This window comes from Carassius carassius, chromosome 43, assembly GCF_963082965.1.
Source record: "Carassius carassius chromosome 43, fCarCar2.1, whole genome shotgun sequence".
Lineage (NCBI taxonomy): Eukaryota > Metazoa > Chordata > Actinopteri > Cypriniformes > Cyprinidae > Carassius > Carassius carassius.
In genome coordinates, this window is record NC_081797.1 from 22,196,046 (window position 1) to 22,223,749 (window position 27,704).

The 27,704-nt window shown below is 39.0% G+C and overlaps 3 protein-coding genes across 3 annotated transcripts in view; 2 read left to right on the plus strand and 1 right to left on the minus strand.

Moving 5' to 3' along the window:
- The first annotated feature begins 3,101 nt into the window (after window positions 1–3,101).
- On the plus strand, window positions 3,102–12,107 carry LOC132124705 (AFG3-like protein 1). Its single transcript, XM_059535848.1, has 16 exons — window positions 3,102–3,332; window positions 3,973–4,063; window positions 4,141–4,229; window positions 4,715–4,864; window positions 5,065–5,139; window positions 5,216–5,340; window positions 6,630–6,900; window positions 6,979–7,116; window positions 7,214–7,367; window positions 7,567–7,674; window positions 8,769–8,894; window positions 9,117–9,227; window positions 9,432–9,547; window positions 9,814–10,014; window positions 10,398–10,592; window positions 11,456–12,107. Exons 1-16 carry the CDS (start codon window positions 3,207–3,209, stop codon window positions 11,678–11,680), a joined length of 2,301 nt encoding a protein of 766 aa, XP_059391831.1. The 5' UTR covers window positions 3,102–3,206; the 3' UTR covers window positions 11,681–12,107.
- Window positions 12,108–13,695: 1,588 nt separating this feature from the next.
- LOC132125313 (dysbindin domain-containing protein 1-like) lies at window positions 13,696–20,452 on the minus strand. The gene is made up of 4 exons (XM_059536684.1): window positions 20,145–20,452; window positions 17,482–17,628; window positions 17,136–17,273; window positions 13,696–14,423 (listed from the first exon to the last, which is right to left on the minus strand). Exons 1-4 carry the CDS (start codon window positions 20,173–20,175, stop codon window positions 14,251–14,253), a joined length of 489 nt encoding a protein of 162 aa, XP_059392667.1. The 5' UTR covers window positions 20,176–20,452; the 3' UTR covers window positions 13,696–14,250.
- Window positions 20,453–22,542: 2,090 nt separating this feature from the next.
- The window catches only part of LOC132125237 (nuclear factor of activated T-cells 5-like), a 29,780-nt gene continuing 24,618 nt past the window's right edge, over window positions 22,543–27,704 (plus strand). The window contains exon 1 of the mRNA XM_059536539.1: window positions 22,543–22,835. The gene's annotated coding sequence lies outside the window, so the exon portion shown is untranslated. The remainder of the gene's footprint in view (window positions 22,836–27,704) is intronic.

A 27,704-nucleotide genomic window follows, 5' to 3' on the forward strand; every position in this document is an offset into this window, starting at 1 on the left:
GTGCTAATATTAGGGTGGGTTCAGTGTTACTCTCAATCCTCCTTCAGTTACCACCAACGACTTCCCTAAGGCTCTCAGGATATGGGACGCCACGTACGTGGTGCATTATGGGTTCCCCAGCTCCCCCAAACCGCCTGTTCTGCCTGTCAGAGAATTTCAGAAACCTTCCAGACATGGTACATGCTTTGGTTTATCTTGCTCTGTGCATGTGTATGAATATTTCTATATAAGAGAGCGTGATGTAAGCTTTGCTTCATGACGTCCCACACAGGATCATGCCGAGAGCTCCTCTCCTGCAGCTCAGTCTGTGTTGCTGCTGTTGGAGCTGAACGGCCGTCACGTGGGTGGCGTCCTGCGGTACCTGAGGAGAAGCGGCGCTCTTCTGACCCCTGAGCTGCTACAGTTCGCTCTGGGCGTCCAGCAGCCCAAAGAGGAGCAGAAGACCGACAGACCCCTCTGCTCCTCGCTCAAGAGCTTCGGCTTCTGCAGGTCTCTGCTTCAGTGTAGTACTTCCACCAAATGCAAGTAGTTATTTGTAAGAAGTAATACATAATTTGTAAACATACTGCTAACTTGAAACTGTATTCTCTCTCTTTTAACAGAGACAGCACTGTTTGTCCGGATAGATCATCCAAAGCACCCTGACTCTGGCACTGTCATGGTTCGTTTTAAAAACATGTAAAATACATGGTTTTTGGCTTTATGATTTCTATGATGTGAAACACATCTGGAATTCAGTCATCAAAAAGGAATCTGGAATCTTGTAAAAATGTGGAATTTTGTTTTTTTAACCACAGAAATGGTTATTTAAATATGAAGTCTTCATCAAATGGGAATCTTCTGCATGTGTGAATGAATGAGTCTTCTACGCATGCTCCAGCACATCTGACAGTAGTGTTTTTCAGCTGTGAATAACAGAGTCAAAAAATAGTTTAATTCAATGTAAAGCTACAATACAATAATCCTCACCCACTGAGCACTTTATCTGACAAAAATACAGGTAAGGGAATTACAAATTAATGGGAAAAATAAATGGTTACTTTCCAGTTACTATTTATGGCACAGAATAGCTTTTCTAAATATGTTCTTGTATGTTTTGAGATCTTGTCAGATTTTTGATTTTAATAGCATAAAATATTAATTCTGGACCTTTTGACTGTCACAGTTTCCCTTCTACTAGCGGTTGACTGTAAATGTTTCTTCAAAAGGTTTGCCTCTGTGCATAAAGTCAGCGAATGTGTCCTCTGGCCCCATCGTGAGTCAGAAAGATGATGGTTACGAGACTCTCGCTGGTCAAATGAACGCACACTACTCTATTGAGAGACGCTGTGCTGTGGAAGTGCTGAAGGGAGAATTATATGCCGTTCAAGAGGAGAATATCTATAACCGGTCGGTCATCTCTCAGACGTCCTTTAGTGGGACACTTTACTTACACATCATCAAACCTTTTATGTATGTTTTACATGCAGTACCTTTCAGATGTTTGGATTTTTTTTTTTTAAGGAAAAGAACCCTTGTATTCAGCAATTATGCATTAAATTAAGAAAAAGTGATTGGAAAGATTCGTTACATAGTGAAACTCGTTACATGCAACTTTTCTCGACTAACATAAAAAATACATTTCTGTCATTATTTACTCCAATTTTGTCCCAAGCGTGTATTCATTTCTTTCTTGTGCTGAACATTAAAAAAATATATTTTGAGGGATGTGGGTAACCAAACAGTAGCTGATCCACATTGACTTTCACATTAGGAAAAAATACCAGCTGCTGCCTTAATATTATTTATAATAGTGAAGCTATACTGTGTATTTTATTCCTAAATGCAAGTTTTTATGATTGCTTATTCAAATTGCTGTGTTCTTGGCACACATAAAAAAAATAATGTTAAACCCAACTGCATACTGGAGTCAATTTGTGATTGATGATGCTGATTAAAATAATAATAATAATAAATCTGGCTGCTGTCCAAACAAGGTCAAAGAAAAACGTGTGAGATATTTCCTCATGATTATTGATTTGTCAGGATTACGTAACAATAACAATAATTAAACAACATCAGTAGTTGTTTTAGTGACGAAAATTAAATTAAAACTGTAGCATAGCCTGAGCTGAAACTGAATGTAATGTGTGAAAAAAACAAGCCACCGCTATCAAGATACAAGTTGACATCAACAAACATTCTGTAAAAGCAGACTTTAGTCAAATATGAATTTATTAGGATGAATAGACGCCCCCTACTGAAGGAACTAACAACGTGCTTAAATTAAGAATAAAGAGATCTGTCTTCATTTTGAGATTAGTCTCTGTTTTTATCTACGGGATTCTAGCCTATAGATAATAATATAATATGATATGTAGATATGGGTTATATGTGGGGGAATATTTAGCTAACATACTTTTGTATATTTCAGAACAAGTCAAACGTTGAGATAAAGCACATATTCATTTATATATTTAAACAATTTTAATATATATTTGCTATATCCCAGTGTTTCGATGACTCGAGGATAGCAGTTTTCAATCTACAGCAGCATATTGTGTAATTAGGTTATAAAAATGCTTTTCATTTGAGTTTCGTCAGATTATCTGAGGATAGTGTGTCTGTTTTAAACTGTTCTTTGTCTTTTTAGTCTTTAAGAAAAGATGTTTGGTGTTGTACTTGTGCGGTGGCTGATAGTCATTTGTAGTTTGTGTATTATTTAATACTTTATAGAGATTTTTGTGTGGAAAATGTTCAACTGTGTTAATATGAGAAATATGTGAAGAGCTTGCTGTTGAATATTGTAATTTTTCAAAGTTCAATAAAAAAGGAGAGAAAAGAGACGATTTCCACGTAATTTACGCAACCAATGAGATCCTTAGAATCGGTTGCGGGGCGGGGTTTGCGCTTGAAAAAGTCACGCCCTCATGACCCAAAGTCGCCTTTTACTGCCTGTTCAAAAGCTTAATTACAATTTCTCGATGGATATGTATTACTTAAAATGAGGATAACCTTCAAAACATTTTTAATAAATAAGATTACTTATTTATACATAAAAATAATTTTCAAAGCGAAAGGAAATTGGAAGTTTCTGTCAGGCGTTACGCAGAGGCGGCCTGTGGGGTCCTGCCGGTGTAAATGTCATTCAGAGCAGCAGTTACTCAACTCATGGAGAGCGCTTGAGAGAGACTCTTGTGAGGGACTCGGGCTGAAGTGTGAGGCTCATGGCAGGACTGCTCTCCGCCGCCGCTGCTGCTGCTGTGCGCCGAGGACCCAGAGCTTTACTGCGCCTCCACACCCGAGCTTCTGCTACTGCTTCTGCTACTGCTACTGCGACGAGACACCCGCGGGTGAGATAGACATGTGTTTATATTTCATCATCTCATATCAGCTTAAATAACTATGTGTGATAAGGTCTTGGTCTGTTTGTCGTGTGTATGAGTGAATGTGTGTATTTAGATATAAGATATATCTGTCAGATATTGTTTCCAGACGTGTGTTTGTTATGATGTAACCATAGACTGTATAAAAACATGATGTAACGCATCTTTGTTATGAAATAATAAATAACTGTCGTGGTCAGTAAGCTCTGGATATACAGTGGGGACCAAACTAGTATTTTCAGCAGATAAAAATGGTTTTAAGTCAGTTATTATTAGTAGTTAATATCAGTTCACTGATTGGATGATGATCAGATCTCTGTGTGGAGCACTGGCTGCTGTCAGACAAAATCCCACTGGATTATTACATTTAATACAAAAAAGTAATGTTTGGAAATGTAAACTGATATTTCTTACTGACACACTACAGCAAAAGATAGAAATAACTGACTTAAACCCATGTTTTAGTTGCTGAAAACACTAGTGTAACACCCACTGATCTATAATATATAATATATATATATATATATATATATATAGATCAGTGGTAACACCACTTCATGTTTCAAGTGTGATTCATAATTCAGATCATAATTTCTCTCCTTCTCAGTTTTTAGCCCTGAACCGGCTCAAACCGGGATCATCCGTTGGGAAGCATTACACATTCCCGCTCTTGTCTTACTCCACCGATGCACCTAAAGGTAAGATACATCACCAGATGTGTGACAGTGTTTGTTTTCGCTTGATCGTAATTTATAAACCGTCATAAATCTCTCAGATGGTAAAGCAAGCGGACCGGAGCATCGTCCGGGAGGAAGAGGAGGAGGAGGAAGAGGGAGGAAAGACTGGAAGAGTCGACTATTACAGGTGAACATCGAAACGCCATTCATGTTTCACCCCAGAATCTAAAGAAATGGTTTTAGGATCATGCAGTTTTCTGCAACAAACTGCAGTATCTTTGTAAGATATTTTTTTTCTTTGATATTATGGCTAGTGCTTTCAAATGATTAATCACATCCGAAATAAAACTTTTTTGTTTACAAAATATATGTGTGTGCACTGTGTATATTTCTTATTTATATACAAATAAAAACACATGCATGTATAAATTGAAGAATTTTTGTATTTTTATATAGGTAATATATATATATATATATATATAATATAAAATATAAGAGTATAAATATATAAACATATGTATATGTATGTATGTGTGTATATACAGTATATATTTATTGAACAGTAATCATGATTGGTCTGTATTTTTTTTTTTATGTCCAGGGAACAAAAACACGTGTTTTAGCACTATTGCAGTAAGATTGCGTCATGTGTGTGTCTAATATTTCCCTCAGGGAGACGTACCATGGGACGATAAGGATTTCCGCTATATTCTGATCACGATGGGAGGCATTGCGTCCGTCCTGCTGTACCTCTATCTCCGAGATCCGGGCCGAGAGATTACCTGGAAGGATTTCGTGCATCGGTACCTGGACAGAGGACTGGTGAGAACAACACCTGTGATCTACAGGAGAGAGTTATGACATCTGAATGGAGAACATAGCTTCTCAATAACCTACAGACATGTGAAGAAAGTTGTGTCTTTTGCTCGATAATGAACACATTTCAAAAGTCTTTAAGGGTCACAGCACACAGTGAAGTGCTAATGTGTCATTTTTAGCACTGAAACAATCTTTTTTCTCAGGTTGAGCGGTTAGAGGTGGTGAACAAACAGTTTGTCCGGGTCATCCTGGTCCCCGGGGCCGACAGCTCTGATGGAGTGAGTCACAATCATTCGCTGTGCAGAAGCTCAAGTGTTTGTGTGATGGCACTGATATGTTTCTGTGTACCTTCAGAGCTACGTGTGGTTTAACATCGGCAGTGTGGACACGTTTGAGAGGAATCTGGAGGCTGCTCACTATGAGCTGGGTCTGGAGCCGTCCCATAGAGCAGCGGTGGTCTACACCTCCGAGAGCGACGGGTGACTCTTCTGTTTTATAGCTTATTTTCATTTTACATACATTCATACATAATACTACTGTTCAAACGACTGGGGTAAGATTTAAAAAAAAAAACGTTTTTAAAGTATCTTCTGCTCACCAATTCTGCTTTTATTTGATTAAAAATACACTTAAAACATTGATATTGTGAAATATTACTGTTTCTATTGTAATTAATGTTAAAATGTCATTTATTCTTGTGATGATCAAAGCTGAACTTCCAGCATCATTCCTCCAGTCTTCAGTCACATGATCGTTCAGAGATCAGTATAATAAGATGATTTGCTGCTCAAGAAACATTTCTTACTATTATCAATGTTAAAAACAGTCGCTTCATATTTGCTGCTACATATTTTTGTGATGCATTTTTTTTCAGGAATCTCTGCTGAATAGAAAGTTCACACGAACAGAATTTATTTGAAATATACTTTTTTCTGTAATATTATTAAAGTCTTTAATGTCAATTAAAAATGAAATAAAAACATTATGACTCCAAACCTTTGAACAGTGTAGAATATAATGTTTATTAATGTATAAAATGTAAAAATATTCTCTTTTGCATTTTCTGTAATCAACACTAGAGCCTGACCTATATATTATTTAGCCGATATTATCGGCCGATATGAGCCTGTCACCGATATATCGGTATCTGCGAATATGCCGCAGATATGAACTTTTTTTTTTACAGAACATATAACGCAGATTAACTGCTTCTGAATGGTGTAATTACTCATTTTGTCCTGCAGAGCGCGCTGTATTGTTTGTTTCTGGTGACCAAGGTCAGTGTAGTGTAGAGATTAGTGCATGAGCACAAACTTCACCCAAGTCCTTTATCCACACGCCACCCACCCACACCTATATTTGATCGTCACATCACAGTGATAATAATTCTTAGTTTTGCATGATGATATGATTTAACAGCAGATTCAGTGACGTTAAATGCCAAACTTAGCACAAGATGAATGTGATAGCTAACATGACATTAATAAGTTATTCAATATTAATAACTTACAATATTGAGTAAAAACACAAACCAACTCTATCAATTGTGAACTGTTATCTGATTTTGTCTGTGATTTTATTTCTCATGGTTTTGACAACCATGTGCTGCACAATGATCTGTCGTTTTTGAAAATCCATTGGTTTGTTGTGAGTAATGATTCCAAGGTGATTGAAGCACCAATGTGTCTAGAGCCGTAAACCACTAAATAATTATTAAACCTAACTAATCTAAATATATTTATGCTACTATATCTTCCTCTTCCTCCAGGTCTTTTCTGATGAGCTTCATTCCCACCCTGCTTTTAATTGGCTTCTTGCTTTTCACTCTGCGACGTGGGCCAATGGGAGGAGGGATGGGTGGAGGAAGGGGCGGGCCCTTCAGCATGAGCGAATCAACAGCCAAGATGATGAAGGACAACATAGACATCAAGTTTAAAGATGTGGCTGGATGCGAAGAAGCCAAGGTGGAGATCATGGAGTTTGTTAATTTCCTAAAGAACCCACAACAATACCTGGATTTGGGTGCTAAGATCCCTAAGGTATGACCTTCCAGAAGGAAAACAAGTGGAGATTATTGGCAGAACGTTATTAGTAATTAATGTTGTGTGTTTCTTCAGGGTGCTGTGCTGTCTGGTCCTCCGGGGACAGGTAAAACGCTAATCGCTAAAGCTACTGCCGGAGAGGCAAACGTTCCCTTCATCACAGTCAACGGTTCAGAGTTCCTGGAGATGTTTGTTGGAGTTGGTCCAGCCAGAGTAAGTTTGAGCAGTGAACTGTTGATTTCCAATGATTGTAAATTCTATTACAATTAAGTATTTTTGACCTGTAATTTACTTTTCTTTTCTTTATTAGGTGAGAGACATGTTTGCTATGGCGAGGAAGAACGCCCCATGCATCCTCTTCATTGATGAGATTGATGCTGTGGGGAGGAAACGGGGCGGAGGGAATTTCGGTGGGCAGAGTGAACAGGAAAACACACTTAATCAGCTGTTGGTGGAAATGGACGGTAAGCAGTCCGACGTTTGATTAAGAGGTCATAGGAGATATTAAATTATTGTAAATAACTTTCATTGAAAGTCATGGAACTTATGGAAAACTCTTGTGGTTTAATTTGTGTACATGATGTTGAGATCTTGATTTGTATTCAATCTGAAAAATCCTTTGAAGATGCCAAATCGACATTATAAATATTTTTGATTTTACAGGTTTCAATACAAGTACAAGTGTTGTAGTTCTGGCTGGTACGAACAGGCCGGATGTCCTTGACCCTGCATTGATGCGACCAGGGAGGTTTGACCGACAGATTTATTTGGGTAAGAACTTTGCCCTTCAATTTAGTCTAACAGAATGTATATAATATTTAGTGATCAAGCTAAATATGACATCAGGTGTTTAACTAAAACTGCTTGAGGAAATCATAATTAAGACTTTCTTGTACCATTTCAGACTTTTTAAGGACCTGTCAACTTTCCTAATTTTTGAGAATTAATTTTTTTTTTTAAGTTTCATCTGTCTGCGCACTGCTCTCTGTTCTCTTCACTGCACGCACAATTGCACCCAATCAACTTCTGAGCTAACATTGATGTGCTTGCTATAAATTTTATTTTATTAGAAAATAGTGTTTGGCATTTATTTATTTGTTTCATTGTCAAAAGCCTTCATGGTCCGGACTCGGACCGGAGTCTGCCAGCTGGCGACCCCAGTATTACATAATTCGATGCTTGGTAAATTTTTCTGTTTAGCCAGTAAATATCAGAAGTGTGTCCTTTATTTTGACAGCACTAGGACCTTTATTTTGACATGCACTGAGAATATCAGCACCTGAATGCAGATAAACAGGAGCTCCCATTCTCAGTTTACTGTCTTTAACAGTTCTGTATAATTGTCAAACTAAGTATAAGAAATTGTATTGTAGTCTTTGAATTTCTATTATTATTAGTACTAGAAAGGTAAACATTATAATACTTTATCCTATACTGTCAGCTTCAGCAAATACACATTTATATCATGATAACAGGTCTTTGAATATCTAAAAAATGTTTAATTTCACCTAATCTTCATAAAGAAATTACATTCCAGAGTGCACTGTCGGTTACCGTTTATAACTATTTCTGTATTTGTTAAAAAACAATACTGTATTAGAATCAAGATGTGGGTATCTAAAGGATAAGTCTGTTTATTTCTTAAGTTTAAAACATTTAAGTAAATTCTTTTGTAATATTTAATTACTTTTTATAGTAATTTTTTATTAAAAATTTACTCTTATTTGGTAAATATATTATGAAAATTAATTGCAGCAAGTGCTATTTTTCTTTCAAACGAAGTTGACACCAATAATATTCATGTGTAGTGGGCTTAGGAAAAATCTTTTCTACTGTCTAAGGTTTGTATTCTGTCAATCCTTCAGGACCTCCTGATATTAAGGGTCGAGCATCCATATTCAAAGTGCATCTCAGACCACTCAAACTGGACCCAAATCTGGACCGTGATGCCATTGCGAGGAAGATGGCAGCTGCTACGCCGGGGTTCACTGGTGAGTGAGCATTGATTTAGTTAGACACTCCTTTTCCTTTTAAACAGAATTAAAGTGCAAGCTATAGCAGAAAAATTATAAGTTGTACGATAATTATATATTTGAAAATTCATGTGTGAGCGTAGGCTGGTGTAGCTGGTATGATAATTAAGTAATCATAATTGTAGCCATAATATTGCTGTGTTATTGCTATATAAAGACCCTAATTTCTCTCTCTTACAGGTGCTGATATTGCAAATGTCTGTAATGAAGCAGCTCTCATTGCTGCTAGACATCTGAATGAATACATCAATGTTAAGCACTTTGAGCAGGCCATCGACAGAGTTATTGGAGGTAAACGGAAGAGCTTAGAATTGCAGCATATTCTACAAACGTCCTACTAACAATGATGTACATGTTCAGATCTGTAAGTCTTATTAGTGGTGTCATTAGGGACCGGTGTAGTACCTCAGGGTTCAGTCCTGGGTCCCATTCCTTTTTTTTTATCTAAAAGATACATTGCTCAGTCATTCCATATTTTGTGCTCTCATGTTACAGGTCTGGAGAAGAAGACTCAGGTTTTACAACCCACTGAGAAAAAGACTGTAGCCTATCATGAAGCAGGGCATGCTGTAGTGGGCTGGTTTCTCCAACATGCTGACCCATTGCTCAAGGTGATATTTTGCAAAATATATTTTAAATCCCTTTTACGTAACTTAACCATATTTAGTAAATGACAAATATTTTTGCTTCAAAAGAGAAAACGTTCTCTTTGTCATGGTCTTTGCTTTAAAAAAAAAAGCTAATAATGAACAAGGGGCAAAACTGACTATGTATAAACTATGATTTGCATTGTAACTGTATAGTTCAGTTTAAATCGTGTCATTCATCTGTGAATTGTTTTATTGAAATGTATTGGATTTATTCACTCCTTCCCCAGGTTTCCATAATTCCACGAGGGAAAGGTTTGGGCTATGCACAGTATCTTCCAAAAGAGCAGTATTTATATACACGGGAGCAGCTATTCGACAGGATGTGCATGATGCTTGGTGGGCGCGTGGCCGAGCAGGTGTTTTTTGGCAGGATCACGACTGGGGCTCACGATGACCTTAAGAAGGTCACACAGTCAGCATATGCTCAGGTAGAGAGATTGTGTTTGCTTTGTATCATACATTCAGTGGTTCGGTGTGCTACAGCATTTGCTATAAAGATATGGCAACATTATACACTAATTTAAAATTTTCAATTTCATTTAGCAAAAGCTTTTATGCAACTGTACAATATTTACAGGAACAATCCATTTTGGAGTAGAGCTGAAAATTATTTTGTTAATCTGCTAACAATCTGTTAAAGTGATTCTTCGATTATTCTGGCAATTAATGCAGTGATAAATCAACATAGTGGTGATAGCACATCGATTGCTTCTTGAGGCTTTCAACCTATAACTTTATGATTACAAGCCAGATCTTTGGCATATTTTAACTTTATTTGACAATTTTTACTTCCTCTACTTCTCTGTTGTAGATTGTTCAGTTTGGCATGAGTGAGAAAGTGGGGCAGGTGTCATTCGACCTGCCCCGACAGGGTGAGATGGTTCTGGAGAAGCCCTACAGCGAGGCTACAGCAGAACTCATTGATGAGGAAGTCCGAGATCTAGTCAACCGGGCCTTTAAGAGAACACTGGAACTCGTCACTGAGAAACACGAGCAGGTGGAAATGGTGAGAACAACCAACAGCTTGATATTCCTTTATCCTGGAACACAGTGGTGCCTCATGCTTTGCTTGGATTCATAGCTTCAAATAGAGTGGAATCTAGCTGCCATTACAACAGCCCTCAAAGTCATGCCAGAATTAGTGACCTGCGGAGTGCCTCAGGGTTCAGTCCTTGGTCACATTTCTCTACAAATAAATCAAAGTAGTTGTATAATTTTTAACAGTTTTGTTGAGGTCACTCAGCTTTACCTCAAATAAAAGTTTTAAGTTTATAATTTGAGATCCATATCTCTGATTTGAGTGAAGCTAAACTTTCAAAAGAGCTTTTACACTTAACACGGGGTTCTTGTCATTCTAAACCCTGCTTTAAATCCTGGATAAAGGAACATTTCATGCTTGTAATTTAGAAGTGGCATCGCTTTTTACCTAGGGTTAGGGCTGGCAATGCTTTTGCAGTGTTAATCTTGCATTGCAGTGGCAAACTTGCACTACGTGAAACTAGATACTTAGCAACAGACATCCAGTTGCGTTCCTCATATTCACATGCTTTGCAAAGTGACATGAACACAGCATGTTAACAGTCTATTCAGGGATTTGAAGGGAAAATTGTCAAATGGTGATGGAAAACACATCAGTTTCATTGGAGAGTTTAATTCTTAAGTCCATTCAGGGGGAAAAACTTGAATGTACTGTGTGAAACGTCAGCTTATCAATACATGGGATGAATTGTAAACCCTGGGAAAATTGAGCAGTGTAAAACATGAAGCAAAATAACCCAGGATTTAGTTTTTTCAGGATTTAAAATGAACCCGTGTTAAATATTTCGTATAGCTTAGTTAATGCAAATATGCATTTGTTTTTGTGAATAGGTTGGGAAGCGCTTGCTGGAAAAAGAAGTTCTAGACAAAGCTGATATGATAGAGTTGCTGGGGCCCAGGCCATTTGAGGAGAAGTCCACGTATGAGGAGTTTGTGGAGGGCACTGGAAGCTTTGAGGAAGATACAAGTCTTCCTGAAGGGTTGAAGGACTGGAACCAAGAGAGAGGAGAAACCCAGGAAGAACCTCCAGCTTCACAGGAAAAACAGGCTGCTTGAAATAAAGACAGTCCTTGAAATAATTTCCACCTGCCTCTGACACTTGCCTTACTGTGGAAACTCAGTGGGAAATCAGTCTTCTTGGCTTAAAAGAGTAAGATTGTGGATTTTGTTGATATTTGCATTTCACTTCCCTTAAGTTAAAGCAGGGACATTTTACTGAATTTGAAATGCCTTAATCTGCGCGTTATGTTGGCAAACTTTAACACCCACGACCTTGAACTCTTTATGCCAGATCAACTTAGAAATATCTTATTAGATATTTTTTATCTTTCAATTTCTGCCATTATATCATAAACTCAATTCTATCCTTTTTTTATTCTCTCTTCCTCTTAATAGAAGAAATGTATATGTGTACAACTTTCATTTGTGATCTAAGAAAAAAAATGTTTTGAAAGTGAAATTTTGATTATTTAATTAAATTAAAGGAGTTGTTTCATACATTGTTTTTCACAAAGTCTACTTATAATTTAAGTCAAGGTTTCTGGCACAAAAAAAGTGACAATTTATTCTTTCATGACCAATTTTCATCTTATATTTGACTCTTAGAATTAATTGGGTCATTTTTGCAGCTTGAAACTCGGTGCGTCCTAGTATACATACTTATGAATTCACCACTTCTCCATGGTTATATTTACAGTTTCTAATCCGTAGAAAGGGCAAAAACCTCTTCTAGCAGAAGTAGGGCATAGCTAGATGATTTATCATACTTCCTCTTCCAAGCATTCTGTTCATCAGGGACGCTCCCATTTTAGATGGGTGAGAGTTAGCCAAGTACAGTCCAGAATCAGTGCTATCTAAAAAAAAAAACTTAAAAAAAAATGATGACAGTACTTTGAGCTACAAATCTTATTATTTGTGGTTGTTAAATTATGAATGTGTATAAAAGACATAAAAGTTTATGGTTGTGGATATTATTTACAAAAGGCATGTCCTCAGACAAAAGCACTGCTTGTTGGAGTGTTCTTTATCCGAAAAGTGAACCTCTTGAGTTGCATATCACGTGTATCATGCTTTGGTGTCTGCATGACCAGTGCTGTCCATATAATCTATTAAATTAAATTGTACCATGCCGTCTCTATTTAGAGCTAATTGAGAGGGTGTTGTATCACAAGACCTGCGTTCTACAGTAATAAAAACTGTTAAATGGTTTGGAGAAAGAAAAAGAAGAAAAACAATCTGATCTTTGTCATTTCACATTTATTCCTGTTAGATTTCTGTCCTCCTTGATTTGGCAGACTTGTTAATGATTCTTTGAAAGTTTGTGAATTTCTTCTCCAATGTGACCCTGTGTATAGATCATGCTTGACATCATTGAACCCTGTAATAACCCTGGTGACAAAAACAGTGCAACTTTGATAGGAGTCCAAAGATTTGCATTTGGAATTACCACCCAGTGGGTTTTTTTCAATTCGTCAGGCATATTTCCCTACTGTGCAGTGGTGATCACCACTGAGGACTGATTTGAATGATGTCTTGATGTGAAATTATTAATGACATTTAATGATAAAGAGTGGCTAAAAACATATTGCTAAAAGATTGTTCTCCCTTTCAACAATTTAAGTGCAACTTCAGATGCTGTACTCATTAAGTTAGGCCAGAGACATAGTCTACACCAGTCAGAATGCTTGTGTGGTCCTGCTGTACATATGCAATGTTCGTTCTTGTGTTAGTGGCTGTAACGAACCTCAGTACTCAAGGGGGAGATAATTACCATCAAAAAGTTGGTCCAATCCTATCCAATATGTTAGGGCTGATTGGAGCTCAAGTCCACAGGAAAGTGGCCTTCCATATTGAGATTGGACTCTATGGGTTTATGCTTAATACTAGGTCAATACCCTATTGTCGGTAAAGATGAGAACCCAGTGCAATATGCTGCAATATGAATTCGGTTCTGACAAATTCTGAAATGCAAAGATGTATGAAATCAATCTGGTGTAGCTCAAAGTGCCTGCATTCATGTACTTGCGTAGGATATGTTTCAGGCCTTAGGCAGGTTTTTTTTTTTTTACAAGATTTTCCACTTTGTTTCTGGGTCTCCCTATTTTCATGCAGAATCTCCTCGAAGACCAATTTTGTTGGGAATTTTTGTAACTTCTATGCATTGCGATGTCTTGAACTATGCTGCAGGTTGTCGGTGTCTTATCACAGTTGCTACTTCGAATCATAGCACTGTTCTTTAAAAAGTTCCTTGAAGATTTTAATCACTGTGGAATTCCTCAGTTGCTCCTTAGATTCACTTCGCAGGAGCCAGTGTTGTCCATAATGCTACATCATGCTTCAAGTTCTCCATATGCAGTAGTCACATGGAGAAGACTGAAAGTAACTCGGTCCCAAAGAGGCGTCCCAAAGTCCTAGTTGGAAGTCTGTTCCATCTTGAGGAAGAGTCTACACTTACCCCTACTATTTGGAGGTCTCTTCTTGTCCATACAAAGGGATTGCATTATCTTTAGGTGGGATCCCTATGTCCTTTGATCCCAGGAGTTCCTCATCTTCTTGCTTGAGAAGGAACCTCCACTTTCCACGCAAGGGCTTTGTTTTCTTCCTAAACCCCTGTAGCTCTCCCTGGCTCAAGGCTGCTGGGATTGAGAGCGCTCTATCTTCAACATTGGCTCTGTGTTTTCGGAGTCACTGTGGTGCTTTCGATCTCTTTGCTGCTGTTCCCCTTTTCCACCGCGGGTCCAGGAGGGAGAGCGGACGTAACCGCTGTTTGGAAATCTAGGTAATGGTGGCTGCTGGCGATCTGCGGGGTGAAATTACAAAACCAACTTATGAAAAACACCTTCAAAACCACTGGCCAAAGTTCTGTTCCAAAACCTAGTCCGTTGCATACCATGATGGCATTTTAAGGTACCATTGGTCAACTAATGAATGCTGTTCCAACAGGTAGGCAGCAAAATGTAGAAGTGGCCTTCTAACCCACCTTTCTTTTGGCTCAATTCTAAAGTACTTTTCACATTCACAAAAGCATTTTAATGCAAGTATAGGACAGGGGTATCCAACTCTGCTCTTGGAAGGCTACTGTCCTGCAAATTTCAGTTCCAACCCCAATCAAACATACCTGAGCTAGCTAATAAAGGTGTTCAGGGTTGCTTGATAATTAAAGGCAGGTGTGTTGTAGTAGGCTTGAAACTGTAGTCTGCAGGATAGTAGCTGGAGCATGGTAGGACACCCCTGGTATGCAGGGTTGAAACTCTCACGCATCTGGCGTGACACTCACGCTTGGACTTCAGCATGAGATTGATGCTGAAAGCCTGAGTGTCACGCCAGATGCGTGAGAGTTGGCAACCCTGCTGCTATGGGATAGCCAAAACTTCTTCTGGAAGTCAACCATCCTGCAGAATTTAGCTCCACCTCTATGCAAACGCACCTAAACCAGCTAATCAAGGCATTCAGAAGTTAGCCCACCATGAGTAGGGTTGGCTTCCCTTTGGGTGGTTTTAGGCAGGGGTGCCCAGCCTGCTCCTGGATGTCCACCGTACTTCAGAGTTTATTTACAACCCCATTACACAAACCTGAACAAGCTAATCACATAATTTTCAGGATCACTAGAAACTTTCAATCAGGTATGTTTGTGGCAGGTTGGAGCTGAACTCCGTGGGATATTGATCCTTGGGAACCAGGGGGGTTTGAACAGAGTGGTCAAAGGGGTGGCCACACTTTGGTTTATGGTGGCCAAGGCCTCCCCTAGTTACCCCCTAGGTCCACCCCTGTGTTTGAAATTTCAGTTCCTGAGCTGCTGCCAATTATGAGCTATTTAAAGCAGTCACTTAAGAGGTACCATGACAGATGCTGCTTTAGAGAGGTGCTACTGATGTAGGCAGTAGACAGGAAAGCAGCTCACTAGATTTGGGAACAGAGCTCATATGAGTCATGTCTGACTCCTCAACATGCTTTTCTTTAGGAATATTCACACAGACAGGGATTTGTAGTAAAAATAAAAAAAGCATCCTGATGTCTGAGACCACAAGAGTGACAGACATTGTAGGTGTTTAGTAAAGGCCGGGACGACAGCAAGCAACAGTTGGGCTAGTTTGTTTTTGGTGTGTTCTACTCGTTTGATCTCATTAGGCTCATGTCAGTGACAGTTTGCCCAATTCAACATGCTCTGATTGGATGTGCAGTTTAGCGAATGAGTCAGTGCCCGAGAATTAAAGCAAAAGTGATGAAAACAAGCACATAAAAAAGGCAGTACAGACAGAAGGCTGTGTAAATGTTATGTGATCTTTCCCAATCATTCTAATATGAGAAATGATTAAAGTTATAAACGTTACTGATATTAAAAATGGTAACGAAGCGCTGCTTTGTTTACAAGTCGTATACTGTATATCTGTGTTTCAGTTTCTCCTTTTGAATGACGAATATATACTATTGATAGCTGCTGATATAGACAATATAGTTGCTGATATAGTTAATTCCTCTCACGGATCCACAGAACGCACGTGTTAGTTTGCCGTCGGCTGTAGTCTGTGCGATGTGTTTGAGTGCAGCTTTTTGGTCCGAAACTGCCAACATGAGGCAACAACACCATCAACTTTCATCGCCCGCTAGTTCTTTGAAATCGAATGGTGTGTCCCGGCCTTTAAAGTTTAGTTTCATGCATAGCTATGAGGTAAGTTATAATATATAAGGATAAAGCAGTTAAGTATGAATGCCTACTAACATACAAAAGTAAAAATGCCTCTCAGTCTTCATTTCAAGTACTGACAAATTTGGGGTCTAGACAAATGTTATTCAAATAACTTCGAGACCAGGGAGCTTAACATTTAAGCAGCAGGTTCAAGGTAATGCTAATCTGGTTTGTTCTGAATGCCACTGACATTGCTTCATAGTTTAAATATTTAATATGTAGACATTTGTGCACTTCAGAACTTCATCAAATAATAATGTGCTCAATGTAGATTTCCATGGAATCACTGAACTGTACCAGCAGCCAAGTACCCAACATAGTTTACTACTATTTAAAATATTATCCATCTGTTTTATTTGTCTTGCTTCATAGTGAACATTCAATCATAGACAACAGAGTGCTGCAGGAATGAGACAACCAACTATCACACCAAATAGGAAACCTCATCTACTGATTAGTGTGTTTTTACTGCCTTGTGTTTATACTCATGCTTTTGCAAACTGTAATATCTTGAAGATATTAAATAAAGACTGAAAGTTGTTGGAAATTATGCACGGCTTTTAGGTAATGCATCCATGGTGCAGTTTGTTTATAGCCTAACCTGGCCACAGGGCTTATTTTCTCTTTTAGTTTCTTGTCAAGGGAACCGAGGGATGCTTACTGCTGGGTTGACCTACAAAAATATGTCATCATCCCTGCAGCCCTCTATTTCTCCCACTTAAATTTTTAAATGAGATTCTGAAGAATATGTTGAGGACTGGATTGATTTCACTTTAAATCTCCTGGTATGAAAAAAAAAACCTATAAGTCTGAGAGCTGACTCACTTGCTGGGGATTCTGTGTGATTCTCCTCGTCTGAATCAGCAAACACCTCCCCCAGCTCCTGGTCAGACATGTCTGTGAGCTCCGTCAGGTCCAGGAGGTCAAAGTGTACCTCCAGAGAGGACACGCTGCTGAGAGGCTCTGAGATCAGGCAGAAGATAGCAGAATGTAAATACATTACTATGACCAGATGACCTGTTAAAGAGTAGTTCAGTCATATTTTTCAGTTGACTTCATTGTTCTTCGCTCAGACAGGAAGTTATTCATTCATGTTAATGTTGAGGATAATTTATTAATTGCGTTGAAATATGACCTGCATGTGCTCTTGACACGTCAGCGTTTCACTCACGTCTTTTCTCAATGATCAGCACCTGGCTGCCATGATGTGAGGGGGTTCTGACATGCTCTCCTGATGCATTGTGGGATGCCTCGCTGGTGAGACTGGCAGAGCTGGAGGACTTCAGAAGCTTCTTGAACTCTTGATCTCTAAGTGGCTCTACAAAAATAAAAAAATAATAAAGAGATTAAACTCTGCAGGAAAGTTGACCTTGAGGGCCAGAGCTGAGAACTATTTTTACTGTTTACTGCACTTTCTTATTCTTCTGGTTATTTCTCTATAGCTGCTAATGAACCGCAAGTCTCACACATTGACAGAAAATGGCTTACTTGCATGTTGACAAATAAGGTGGACATGGTTGCTAGGGTGTTCTGGGTGGTAGCCAGGGGAATTATGTAGCTGCTAAAGTGGTTGTTAGTGCATTGCTGCAGTAAACAGTTGCTAGGATTTTCTATATGGCTGTTAGCATGTTGTTATGGTGCTGCTGAGGTATTCTGGGTGGTATGTGGTTTTTAATGCATTTTTAGATTATAAAGTTGCTAGGGTGTTCTGTATGGGTGTTTGTGCATTGCTAAGTGTTTGCTAGGGTGTTCTGGATGGCTGTTTGTGCATTGCTAATTGTTTGGTAGGGTGTTCTGGATGGACACTAGCACATTGCTAAGTGTTTGCTAGGGTGTTCCACTAGCGCATTGCTAAGCATTTGCTAGGGTGTTCTGGACGGCCGCTAGCACATTGCTAAGCGTTTGCTAGGGTGTTCTGTATGGCCGGTAACGTAAGCATTGCTAAGCGTTTACTAGGGTGTTCTGGATGGCTGTTTGTGCATTGCTAAGTGTTTGTTAGGGTGTTCTGGATGGCTGTTCACGCATTGCTAAGTGTTTGTTAGGGTGTTCTGGATGGCTGTTCACGCATTCCTAAGCGTTACTAGGGTGTTCTGGATGGCCACTAGCGCATAGTTAAGTGTTTGCTAGGGTGTTCTGGACAGCCGCTAGCGCATTGCTAAGCATTTGCTAGGTTATTCTGGAAGGCCGCTAGCGCATTGTGTTTGCTAGGGTGTTCTGGATGGCCGTTAGCACATTGTTAAGTATTTGCTAGGGTGTTCTGGATGGCCGTTAGCACATTGCTAAGTGTTTGCTAGGGTGTTCTGTATGGTTGTTACCGCATTGCTACGTGGTTAAGATGTTCTGCGTTGTTGCCAGTGTGCTAGGGTGTTCTGAATGACCCTTAGCGCATTGCTAAGCATTTGCTAGGGTGTTCTGGATGGCCGTTCACGCATTGCTAAGCGTTTGCTAAGCATTTGCTAGGGTGTACTGGACGGCCGCTAGCGCATTGCTAAGCATTAGCTAGGGTGTTCTGGATGGCTGCTAGCGTTTTGCTAAGCGTTTGCTACGGTGTTTTGGATGGCCGTTCGCGCATTGCTAAGTGTTTGCTAGGGTGTTCTGGGTGGCCGCTACCGCATTGCTACGTGGTTGTTAAGATGTTCTGAGTTGTTGCCAGTGCGCTGCTATGTGATTGTTAGTGTGTTCTCATTATGTCATTACGGTGTTCTGGTTGGATGTTATTTTGTACCAGCTTTAGCATTGCTATGCGGTAGCGCTGGTATTCTCAATCACAGTTTAGAACTACGTTTACAGCGATCTCTTGCTTTCCGTGTCTCGTTCTCTAATGCGGTTTGCCAGTGGCAAAGAAGTGAAACAGAAGATGCTTGTGTTTCCCTGAGTGTTTAAAGAGCTTTCAGCCCTCTATTGATTTCTTGCGGCAGCAGTCAAAGCAGACAAACGTTTTATATCGTTGAAGGCAGTTAAATTACACACATGGGACAAGAAAACAAGTAGACGACTGGATATGTATTTTTGGAACGCATATTTTTGACATATACAGCAAAACATGTCCTGCAACTTTTTTTTTTTTTTTTTACAATTGTATTTTTTACAAACAAAATTATTTTACAGTATTATATAATTTATTATTGTATAATAAATTATTTTATATTAGTATTTTATTTTATATACATGCAGATAAAATATGTACGCCAAAACACACAAGGCACAGACCGTTATATGTATATATGTACAGAGATATGTGGTCGTTCTCCGCAGTCTGCGGGTCATCCCTCCCTGCCTCACACCTCTCATTAGCCCACACACAGCAGACTCTGCTGGCTTGTTCTCTTTTTCGTGTGTCAGTCATGCAAAAATTGGTGCATGGATTGGGACATATTTGCATATTCCAAAAGGCTCTCCATCTAAACCATACAAGCCAAGATGAACTATAATTTTAGCAGCACCCAGTGGTACCCAACTCCCATTGTCCCAAAGCAACCGCTGCAAAAGATGCAACTCAATGTCAAATTCTCAAAAAGGGTTACATCCAAAAATACTCTCCCACATGACCTTTGTGGTTTATTCACATAACACTTCTAGTAATCGTTTACCATTTCCGCTATAATTCATAAGCCACCACCCTAAATGTATCCAAGTTGCTGTGCCTTTTCCCATGTGCATAAATGCAAGCTGCCAGCTGCTGAGCACTACCAGCTTCCTTTGACTGCTTGCTTTGTCTGTGCATTCAAGAAACAAAAGATATGGTGGCAGCTCTTACAGTGGGCTATTGAATTCAATGGGAGTGCACATTTAAATGCCTCGCAGCATGCCGGCTGAAGAAATGTTTGCTCTTACCTGCAGCACCACAGTCTGCCTGAGTCTCCATTAAGACTATTGTAGCAGCCGGTGCAATGCTGTTTGGCGTCGCAGCCGGGATTAGAGGGAGCGCTTCCTGCCTTGTGTACGCGCTCTATCTCTTTCTAGCTACTAGCTTTCTCTCTTTCTCTCTCTCTCTTTCCCTCCCTCTTTTTTCCCCACCCCTACATGCACAGGCATACATTCGCTCCCACTGTCACTGCAGCACACACAACAGGGACACATAAAGAGTCCCACAGAGGGAAACGCAGACAGCTACTACACAACTGCTATACTGCATGACACACCAAAACAGGGGGAAAAGAGGGAGGGAGGGAGGAAGGGAGGGAGGGTGGTGCCCGTAGACAATAAAAAGGATTCATTTGGAAGGCATAGGTCTAGTGATCTAACATATTTTTGGCATTAAGTGAAAAAAAAGAGGCTTATCTGTGTGTGGATGATTATAATCCATTTTAGGATTAAATAGAAAAATAGTACAGATGGTACTAGCATGTGGTTCATGTGGCTCTTGTAGTCACAACACCAGTACTCAAGTGGGCAACAGAGCTACTTTCAAATGTCTGTGTCATTACTCAGGTAGCCTAACATAGTCAGATCTTCTAAAGGTCTGGACTCCATGGCCATTTTTTTTGGCCAAGGACTGCCCAAGGGGCCACATGACGGACATGTAAAGCAGCCAATCACAGTTCGTTTTGTTGAGTATCATGCATAAGGTCCCTACAGTAAAGACTCATTTCCATCGAGCGGTATGGTTCAGTCCAGTACGGCACGCAGTTATTTACATTTCCATTGTAAGAAGATTTGAGTGGTACCAAAACAGCTTACCATACAGTACCACTTTTTTGGGACTCTTATGTTGGGGTACCTGGAAGAGACGTCTGGTACCAAAAGGTTGGTGCTAGATGCACTGCAGATGGTTTCTTGGTTGAGAGAAATGAAGCATCTTCTTCACTTGTTCCGCCATGCTGCTTATGCGTGTTGGGCTTGTTTACATCAGAGTGTGCAAACACAAAACAAAAAAAAAAATGTTGTATAATGTTGCGCTTTCTTCTTCACACAAAAATGACGTTGATCGCTACTTAACAGTATACACCACGGATGTCAGATTGTCCAACCTGGGCTTACTGTGTATGCGCACACCAATATTACATCATTTTTCTCACGATGAACAATAATAATTACTGTATTTGCATTACTGTAAGGGGTAGGTTTAGGGTTGGGGAATGTGTAGACATTAATCTGTTATGGAGCTAACGAGACGGGAGACATGTGGATCCATCTGCAAACCTTTTATTTAAAGGCATGGTCATAAAACAGGCAAGGTTCTGACAATGGCAATCAGGTATATACACTCGCCTAAAGGATTATTAGGAACACCATACTAATACTGTGTTTGACCCCCTTTCGCCTTCAGAACTGCCTTAATTCTACATGGCATTGATTCAACAAGGTGCTGAAAGCATTCTTTAGAAATGTTGGTCCATATCGATAGGATAGCATCTTGCAGTTGATGGAGATTTGTGGGATGCACATCCAGGGCACGAAGCTCCCGTTTCACCACATCCCAAAGATGCTCTATTGGGTTGAGATCTGGTGACTGTGGGGTACATTTTAGTACAGTGAACTCATTGTCATGTTCAAGAAACCAATTTGAAATGATTCGAGCTTTGTGACATGGTGCATTATCCTGCTGGAAGTAGCCATCAGAGGATGGGTACATGGTGGTCATAAAGTGATGGACATAGTCAGAAACAATTCTCAGGTAGGCCGTGGCATTTAAACGATGCCCAATTGGCACTAAGGGGCCTAAAGTGTGCCAAGAAAACATCCCCCACACCATTACACCACCACCACCAGCCTGCACAGAGGTAACAAGGCAGGAAGGATCCATGTTCTCATTCTGTTTACGCCAAATTCTGACTCTACCATCTGAATGTCTCAACAGAAATCATCAGAGACTCATCAGACCAGGCATCATTTTTCCAGTCTTCAACTGTCCAATTTTGGTGAGCTCGTGCAAACTGTAGCCTCTTTTTCCTATTTGTAGTGGAGATGAGTGGTACCTGGTGGGGTCTTCTGCTGTTGTAGCCCATCCGCCTCAAGGTTGTGCGTGTTGTGGCTTCACAAATGCTTTGCTGCATACCTCGGTTGTAACGAGTGGTTATTTCAGACAAAGTTGCTCTTCCATCAGCTTGAATCAGTCGGCCCATTCTCCTCTGACTTCTAGCATCAACAGAAGCATACTGGATGTTTTTTCCCTTTTCACACCATTCTTTGTAAACCCTAGAAATGGTTGTGCGTGAAAATCTCAGACCGGCCTGTCTGGCACCAACAACCGTGCCACACTCAAAATTGCTTAAATAACCTTTCTTTCCCATTCTGACATTCAGTTTGGAGTTCAGGAGATTGTCTTGACCAGGACCACACCCCTAAATGCATAGAAGCAACTGCCATGTGATTGGTTTATTAGATAATTGCACTAATGAGAAATTGAACAGGTGTTCCTGATACTCTTTTAGATGAGTGTATAGAGGGCAAGACAAATGCGTAATCCAAAACGGACGTGAGTCAGTCGACAGCGAACTGTATCCAGAGGGCTTGACAAGAGGGGAAATCCAATAACACGAGCAATAGTCCAGACGAGGTGCAAACACAGTCCGAAACAGAAAGGTAAAGGTTTAATCCAAAATACCCAGGCAATAATCATGTAACATGTGAAACAGGCAAGACAAGGCTGTGACTGTGAACTAAGTATTAGAAACTAGGGCAGAAATCTGGCTCCGTAATGTACGCAAACAATATTCTGCAGTGAGAATTTTTTTCGATTTGAATTCGTTCATTTAAAATTAGAAACAAGCTTTCTATAGACATATTTCTCATGTCTCTGTCACAGAGACCTAGACGGCAGACCTTTTTAGATTCGATTGATTTTAGTCTTATCTGTATCTGAGTATTTAAAGTTTCTCTGTGAATCAGGAAAATCTGAAAGTGGGTTAAAGAGGGTTAAAGTCGCTGCATTGAATTTTATCTTTAGATGGTAAATTTAGATTTCAAATTCAATATTGATTTTAGAACGGGTGAAATTATTTACTGTAATGCAAATACTATATAAGTAACTGGTTTAGATATGATTTTGTGCTTATGTTTCAAAGTTGAATGGCTAACTACAAGTAAAACACAAATGGATACAGTCTGATGAATGTAAAGGTCAGTGCTGGACTTACTGTTGCCATAATACAATTAAAGAAATCCATTTTAAAGAGAAATGAATGTTTGTTTAGTTGATTGAGACAGATCTATTTAGGGCTTGGTCTGTTACTCTTCTTGTTTTTAAGGTATGCCAAGGCTGATTCACACAGGTATGTGGTGCCAAATTGAATTCACAGCAGCAGATTTCTCAGCTAAGCAGGGAATATCTTCCATCTGTTGATGAGCGATCCAGAATTGTGACCATGTTTGCTACATTAATAGCCTATATTGATACTAAAGTCACTGCATATTGTTAACTCTGATGATTCCCTCTCAATCCCAAATGTGTTAAAACAGTAAAACATCTCAAACCTGATAGTAAAAGCTGTGCAGCTGCATCCGTGCGCATTAAGAAGGAATGGCATAAAGTATTTTAAAATCAAATAGATTACACACTTAAACTTTGAGGAATTGTTGCTGTGACCCTGGTGTTGTTAAGCTAACTGCATTTAGAGGCTTGTGATCTACCTTCATTTTGCCTAAAAAAAACCATTGGTTTTGCTGTGATGCTTTGCTGGCCAAAGACTCCCTGTAATGTGCTTCACACAGGGCTTTAATTTATGGATGTGTTCTGTAAAATTACTCATACCATCTGTATAAATTCTGCCCACTCAGGTCCATAAAAAAGTCAACATGAAACAGCATTTACAAGCTAATTTGCTTTTTAGTTTGACGTATTTTCTAGTAAGGCAAGATATTTAATGTTGACAAAAATAGTGCAGAACTTGGTTATATCCATCAGAAATGGATTAGATTGTAAAAAAATTGTCTTATATGAGAGCAAAACTAATAGTAAAGTATGTGCTTGTTTTACAACATGCTGATAAATCAGTCTGTATGAAAAAGACTGTCAGGAGACAAAAACTCCATAAAACATTTCTGAACGTTGTGAGGTGTGAAAGTTACATTATCTAGGACCTTTATACAATCCCTGCCATTACAAAGATCTATACCGAAATCTGAAATGGGGTTTAGTCTGATTAAGGCCTACTGATTTTAAAAACATGCAATACTGGTTGGTGCAAATCACACACTTCCTAAACCAGCCACAAAAATAAATCTGCAGTATCTGCAGTATCCACCTTTTTCCTAACGAGCCTACTGATTATTGGAGACACTTCTGGTTTGGGGAAGTTCCACTCACAAAGACGGAAACAAATCATTTCAGATAATAAGGTTGAGCAACAAATAATCAAATAATGTTCGATGGTTGAAGGGTAAGTAGAACATCATCACCTCATTACATCCAGTCTTTGAAAATGTGTTGAATCTGCAGATTGTTTACAGTCTACTGTAAATTACTCCCATAATTCATGTCATAACATTATTAAGAGAATAGAAAATGGAAAAATATAATTTTATGAAGAAACCAATTTGAAATGATTCGAGCTTTGTGACATGGTGCATTATCCTGCTGGAAGTAGCCATCAGAGGATGGGTACATGGTGGTCATAAAGTGATGGACATAGTCAGAAACAATTCTCAGGTAGGCCGTGGCATTTAAACGATGCCCAATTGGCACTAAGGGGCCTAAAGTGTGCCAAGAAAACATCCCCCACACCATTACACCACCACCACCAGCCTGCACAGAGGTAACAAGACATGATGGATCCATGTTCTCATTCTGTTTACGCCAAATTCTGACTCTACCATCCGAATGTCTCAACAGAAATCATCAGAGACTCATCAGACCAGGCATCATTTTTCCAATCTTCAACTTGCCAATTTTGGTGAAAACGTGCAAATTGTAGTCTCTTTTTGCTATTTGTAGTGGAGATGAGTGGCACCCGGTGGGGTCTTTTGCTGTTGTAGCCCATCCTCCTCAAGGTTGTGCGTGTTGTGGCTTCACAAATGCTTTGCTGCATACCTCGGTTGAAACGAGTGGTTATTTCAGTCAAAGTTGCTCTTCTATCAGCTTGAATCAGTCAGCCCATTCTCCTCTGACCTCTAGCATCAACAAGGCATTTTCGCCCACAGGTAGTGATGTGACATTTGAACCGAGGCGTCGGAGCTTGTGTCGAGAAAAAAGGGGCGTGCCAGATGAAGCCGCGATTCGAGGCTTGTGTTGTTAACATGGAAATCACGTGACTGATGACAAACGAGGCCTCGCTTTGTGTGGACACGTCATCGGTTGGGTCTGAGTGTCGGTTCCGGATCGAGGGGGTTCGAAACTCACACCACCTTGTGGGTGTTGTCAGAAGTAGATGAATCAGTTGTAGTGGAGTCAGAGAGTCAGAGTCAGAGTTAGATAGTTGTGTCGTCATCGTTATTGTGTCATATATGTGTTAGATTATATCAGGTTATATTAGTTATAGTATTTTGTTATTATTAATTAAAGTAGTTATATTATAGTATTGTTATATTAATTAGATAAGATTTTTTGGATTGCTTTGGTTTTTTGGATTTGGACTGGACTGCTTTTTGATTTGGATTGCCCCGTTTGGATTTGTGACCTCTTGCTTTTTCCTTGTAATGGAGCCAGCAAGAAAGAGGAAATCCTCCCCTGTCTGTGAGTTTGTTTAAATGGTTGGTCACAATAAGGTGTGTGCATTATTGTTTTACTGTCTTGATCTAATAATATAATACAGCCTTTTAGTGAGTATTATTGTCTATTCATTTATGTTTCTAGGTGAAATGCTTGATGTGCCTAAAGGATCTGACATACAACAATAACACCTCCTCCATGCTCAGGCATTATCGAGCACTGCACGAGCATGCACACACTACTAACAATCTTTATCAATCAAATCAATATTTATCCGAAGTGAATCTCATAAGATCTGAGGATCCACTTGTATATTGGGCTCAACATTAACATCTGTATCCTCATTTATACCAGCTAGCACTGACATTCCTCTGTTCCATGCGAAAGGATCTTTTCCGAGGCTGGAGAGGTTCTGTCCAAAAGGAGGAATTGTCTAAGCTCCAACACACTTGAAAAAATTCTGTTCCTCAATAAAAATAATGTGTGATCCTTCCTTCAATTACCCCAAATTGCAGTGTTGCAGTTTTTTCCTCTAAATCCATAGTCCCATAAGCACAACACCGCACTAAAACTAGTAACAGTTTAATGCACAAAACACACCAGAAACAATCCTTAACCTTTCCCACCCCACACCTTTCTGTTGTAATTTGCGTTATTACACTCCCTCCACCATAAGAACTACACTCAACACAGTCTCACTTTTGTTGTTCCTACTGTCACTATCCAAACTATTTATGAATAATGAATGAACTGTGTGTGACAGTTGTCTCTGCACAAGTAAATTCAGACAGAAAGAGAAACATATTTTATCTGATACCCAGGCAATGGACAAATGTCTGCTCAGGTCATTGATTCAGTATTTTTTTATTGGTCTGCTATTTCTTTGCACAGTAGCTAGGTGTCACTAGTGAGCAATAATGAATGAAGCTTCGAGTTATGAACCTTTTGGTGAAGCAATGGGCTGCGAGGTCTCAGTGGTTCAGGAAGCCTCATTTTGCCATCCTTACCCACAGGACTGCCGCATACTTGATGTTTTTCCCTTTTCACACCATCCTTTGTAAACCCTAGAAATGATTGTGAAAATCTCAGACTGGCCTGTCTGGCACCAACAACCGTGCCACGCTCAAAATTGCTTAAATCGCCTTTCTTTCCCATTCTGACATTCAGTTTGGAGTTCAGGAGATTGTCTTGACCAGGACCACACCCCTAAATGCACTGAAGCAACTGCCATGTGATTGATTTATTAGATAATTGCATTAATGAGAAATGAACAGATGTTCCTGATAATCCTTTAGAAAAGAAAATGGAAAAATATAATTAATGAAAAATGTTATTTTATTTATGTTATGCAATGTTATATATATAGGTGCTATCAAACGATTAATCACATCCAAAATAAAAGTTTTTGTTTAAATATGTACACTGTGTATATTTATGTGAGTGTGTGTATATACATATATATATATATATATATATATATATATATATATATATATATATATATATATATATATATATATATATATATATATATATATATATATATATATACACACACACACACACACACACACACAGTATATATTTGTAAAATATTTAGTATATTCTTTTAGATATTTACATTCTTATATTTTATATGATATATAAATATATTTAATATACAAACATAACATATCTTTCTTAAATATATACATGTGTTTGTTTTTATATACATAACAAATATGCACAGTATACACACGTTATGTAAACAAAAAAATTTTGCGATTAATTGCAATTAATAGTTTGACAGCACTAATATATATAAT

Excerpts from the sequence above, each read along its gene's own strand:
- LOC132124705 (XM_059535848.1), top strand. The coding sequence starts at position 3,207 with ATGGCAGGACTGCTCTCCGCCGCCGCTGCTGCTGCTGTGCGCCGAGGA. Across the intron at positions 4,865-5,064 it reads GGTACCTGGACAGAGGACTG|GTTGAGCGGTTAGAGGTGGT; the intron begins GTGAGAACAACA and ends CTTTTTTCTCAG. Across the intron at positions 10,593-11,455 it reads AACACGAGCAGGTGGAAATG|GTTGGGAAGCGCTTGCTGGA; the intron begins GTGAGAACAACC and ends TTTTGTGAATAG.
- LOC132125313 (XM_059536684.1), bottom strand. The coding sequence starts at position 20,175 with ATGGAGACTCAGGCAGACTGTGGTGCTGCAG. Across the intron at positions 17,274-17,481 it reads GCTGATCATTGAGAAAAGAC|AGCCTCTCAGCAGCGTGTCC; the intron begins GTGAGTGAAACG and ends GCCTGATCTCAG. Across the intron at positions 14,424-17,135 it reads TCACACAGAATCCCCAGCAA|ATCGCCAGCAGCCACCATTA; the intron begins GTGAGTCAGCTC and ends TTCACCCCGCAG.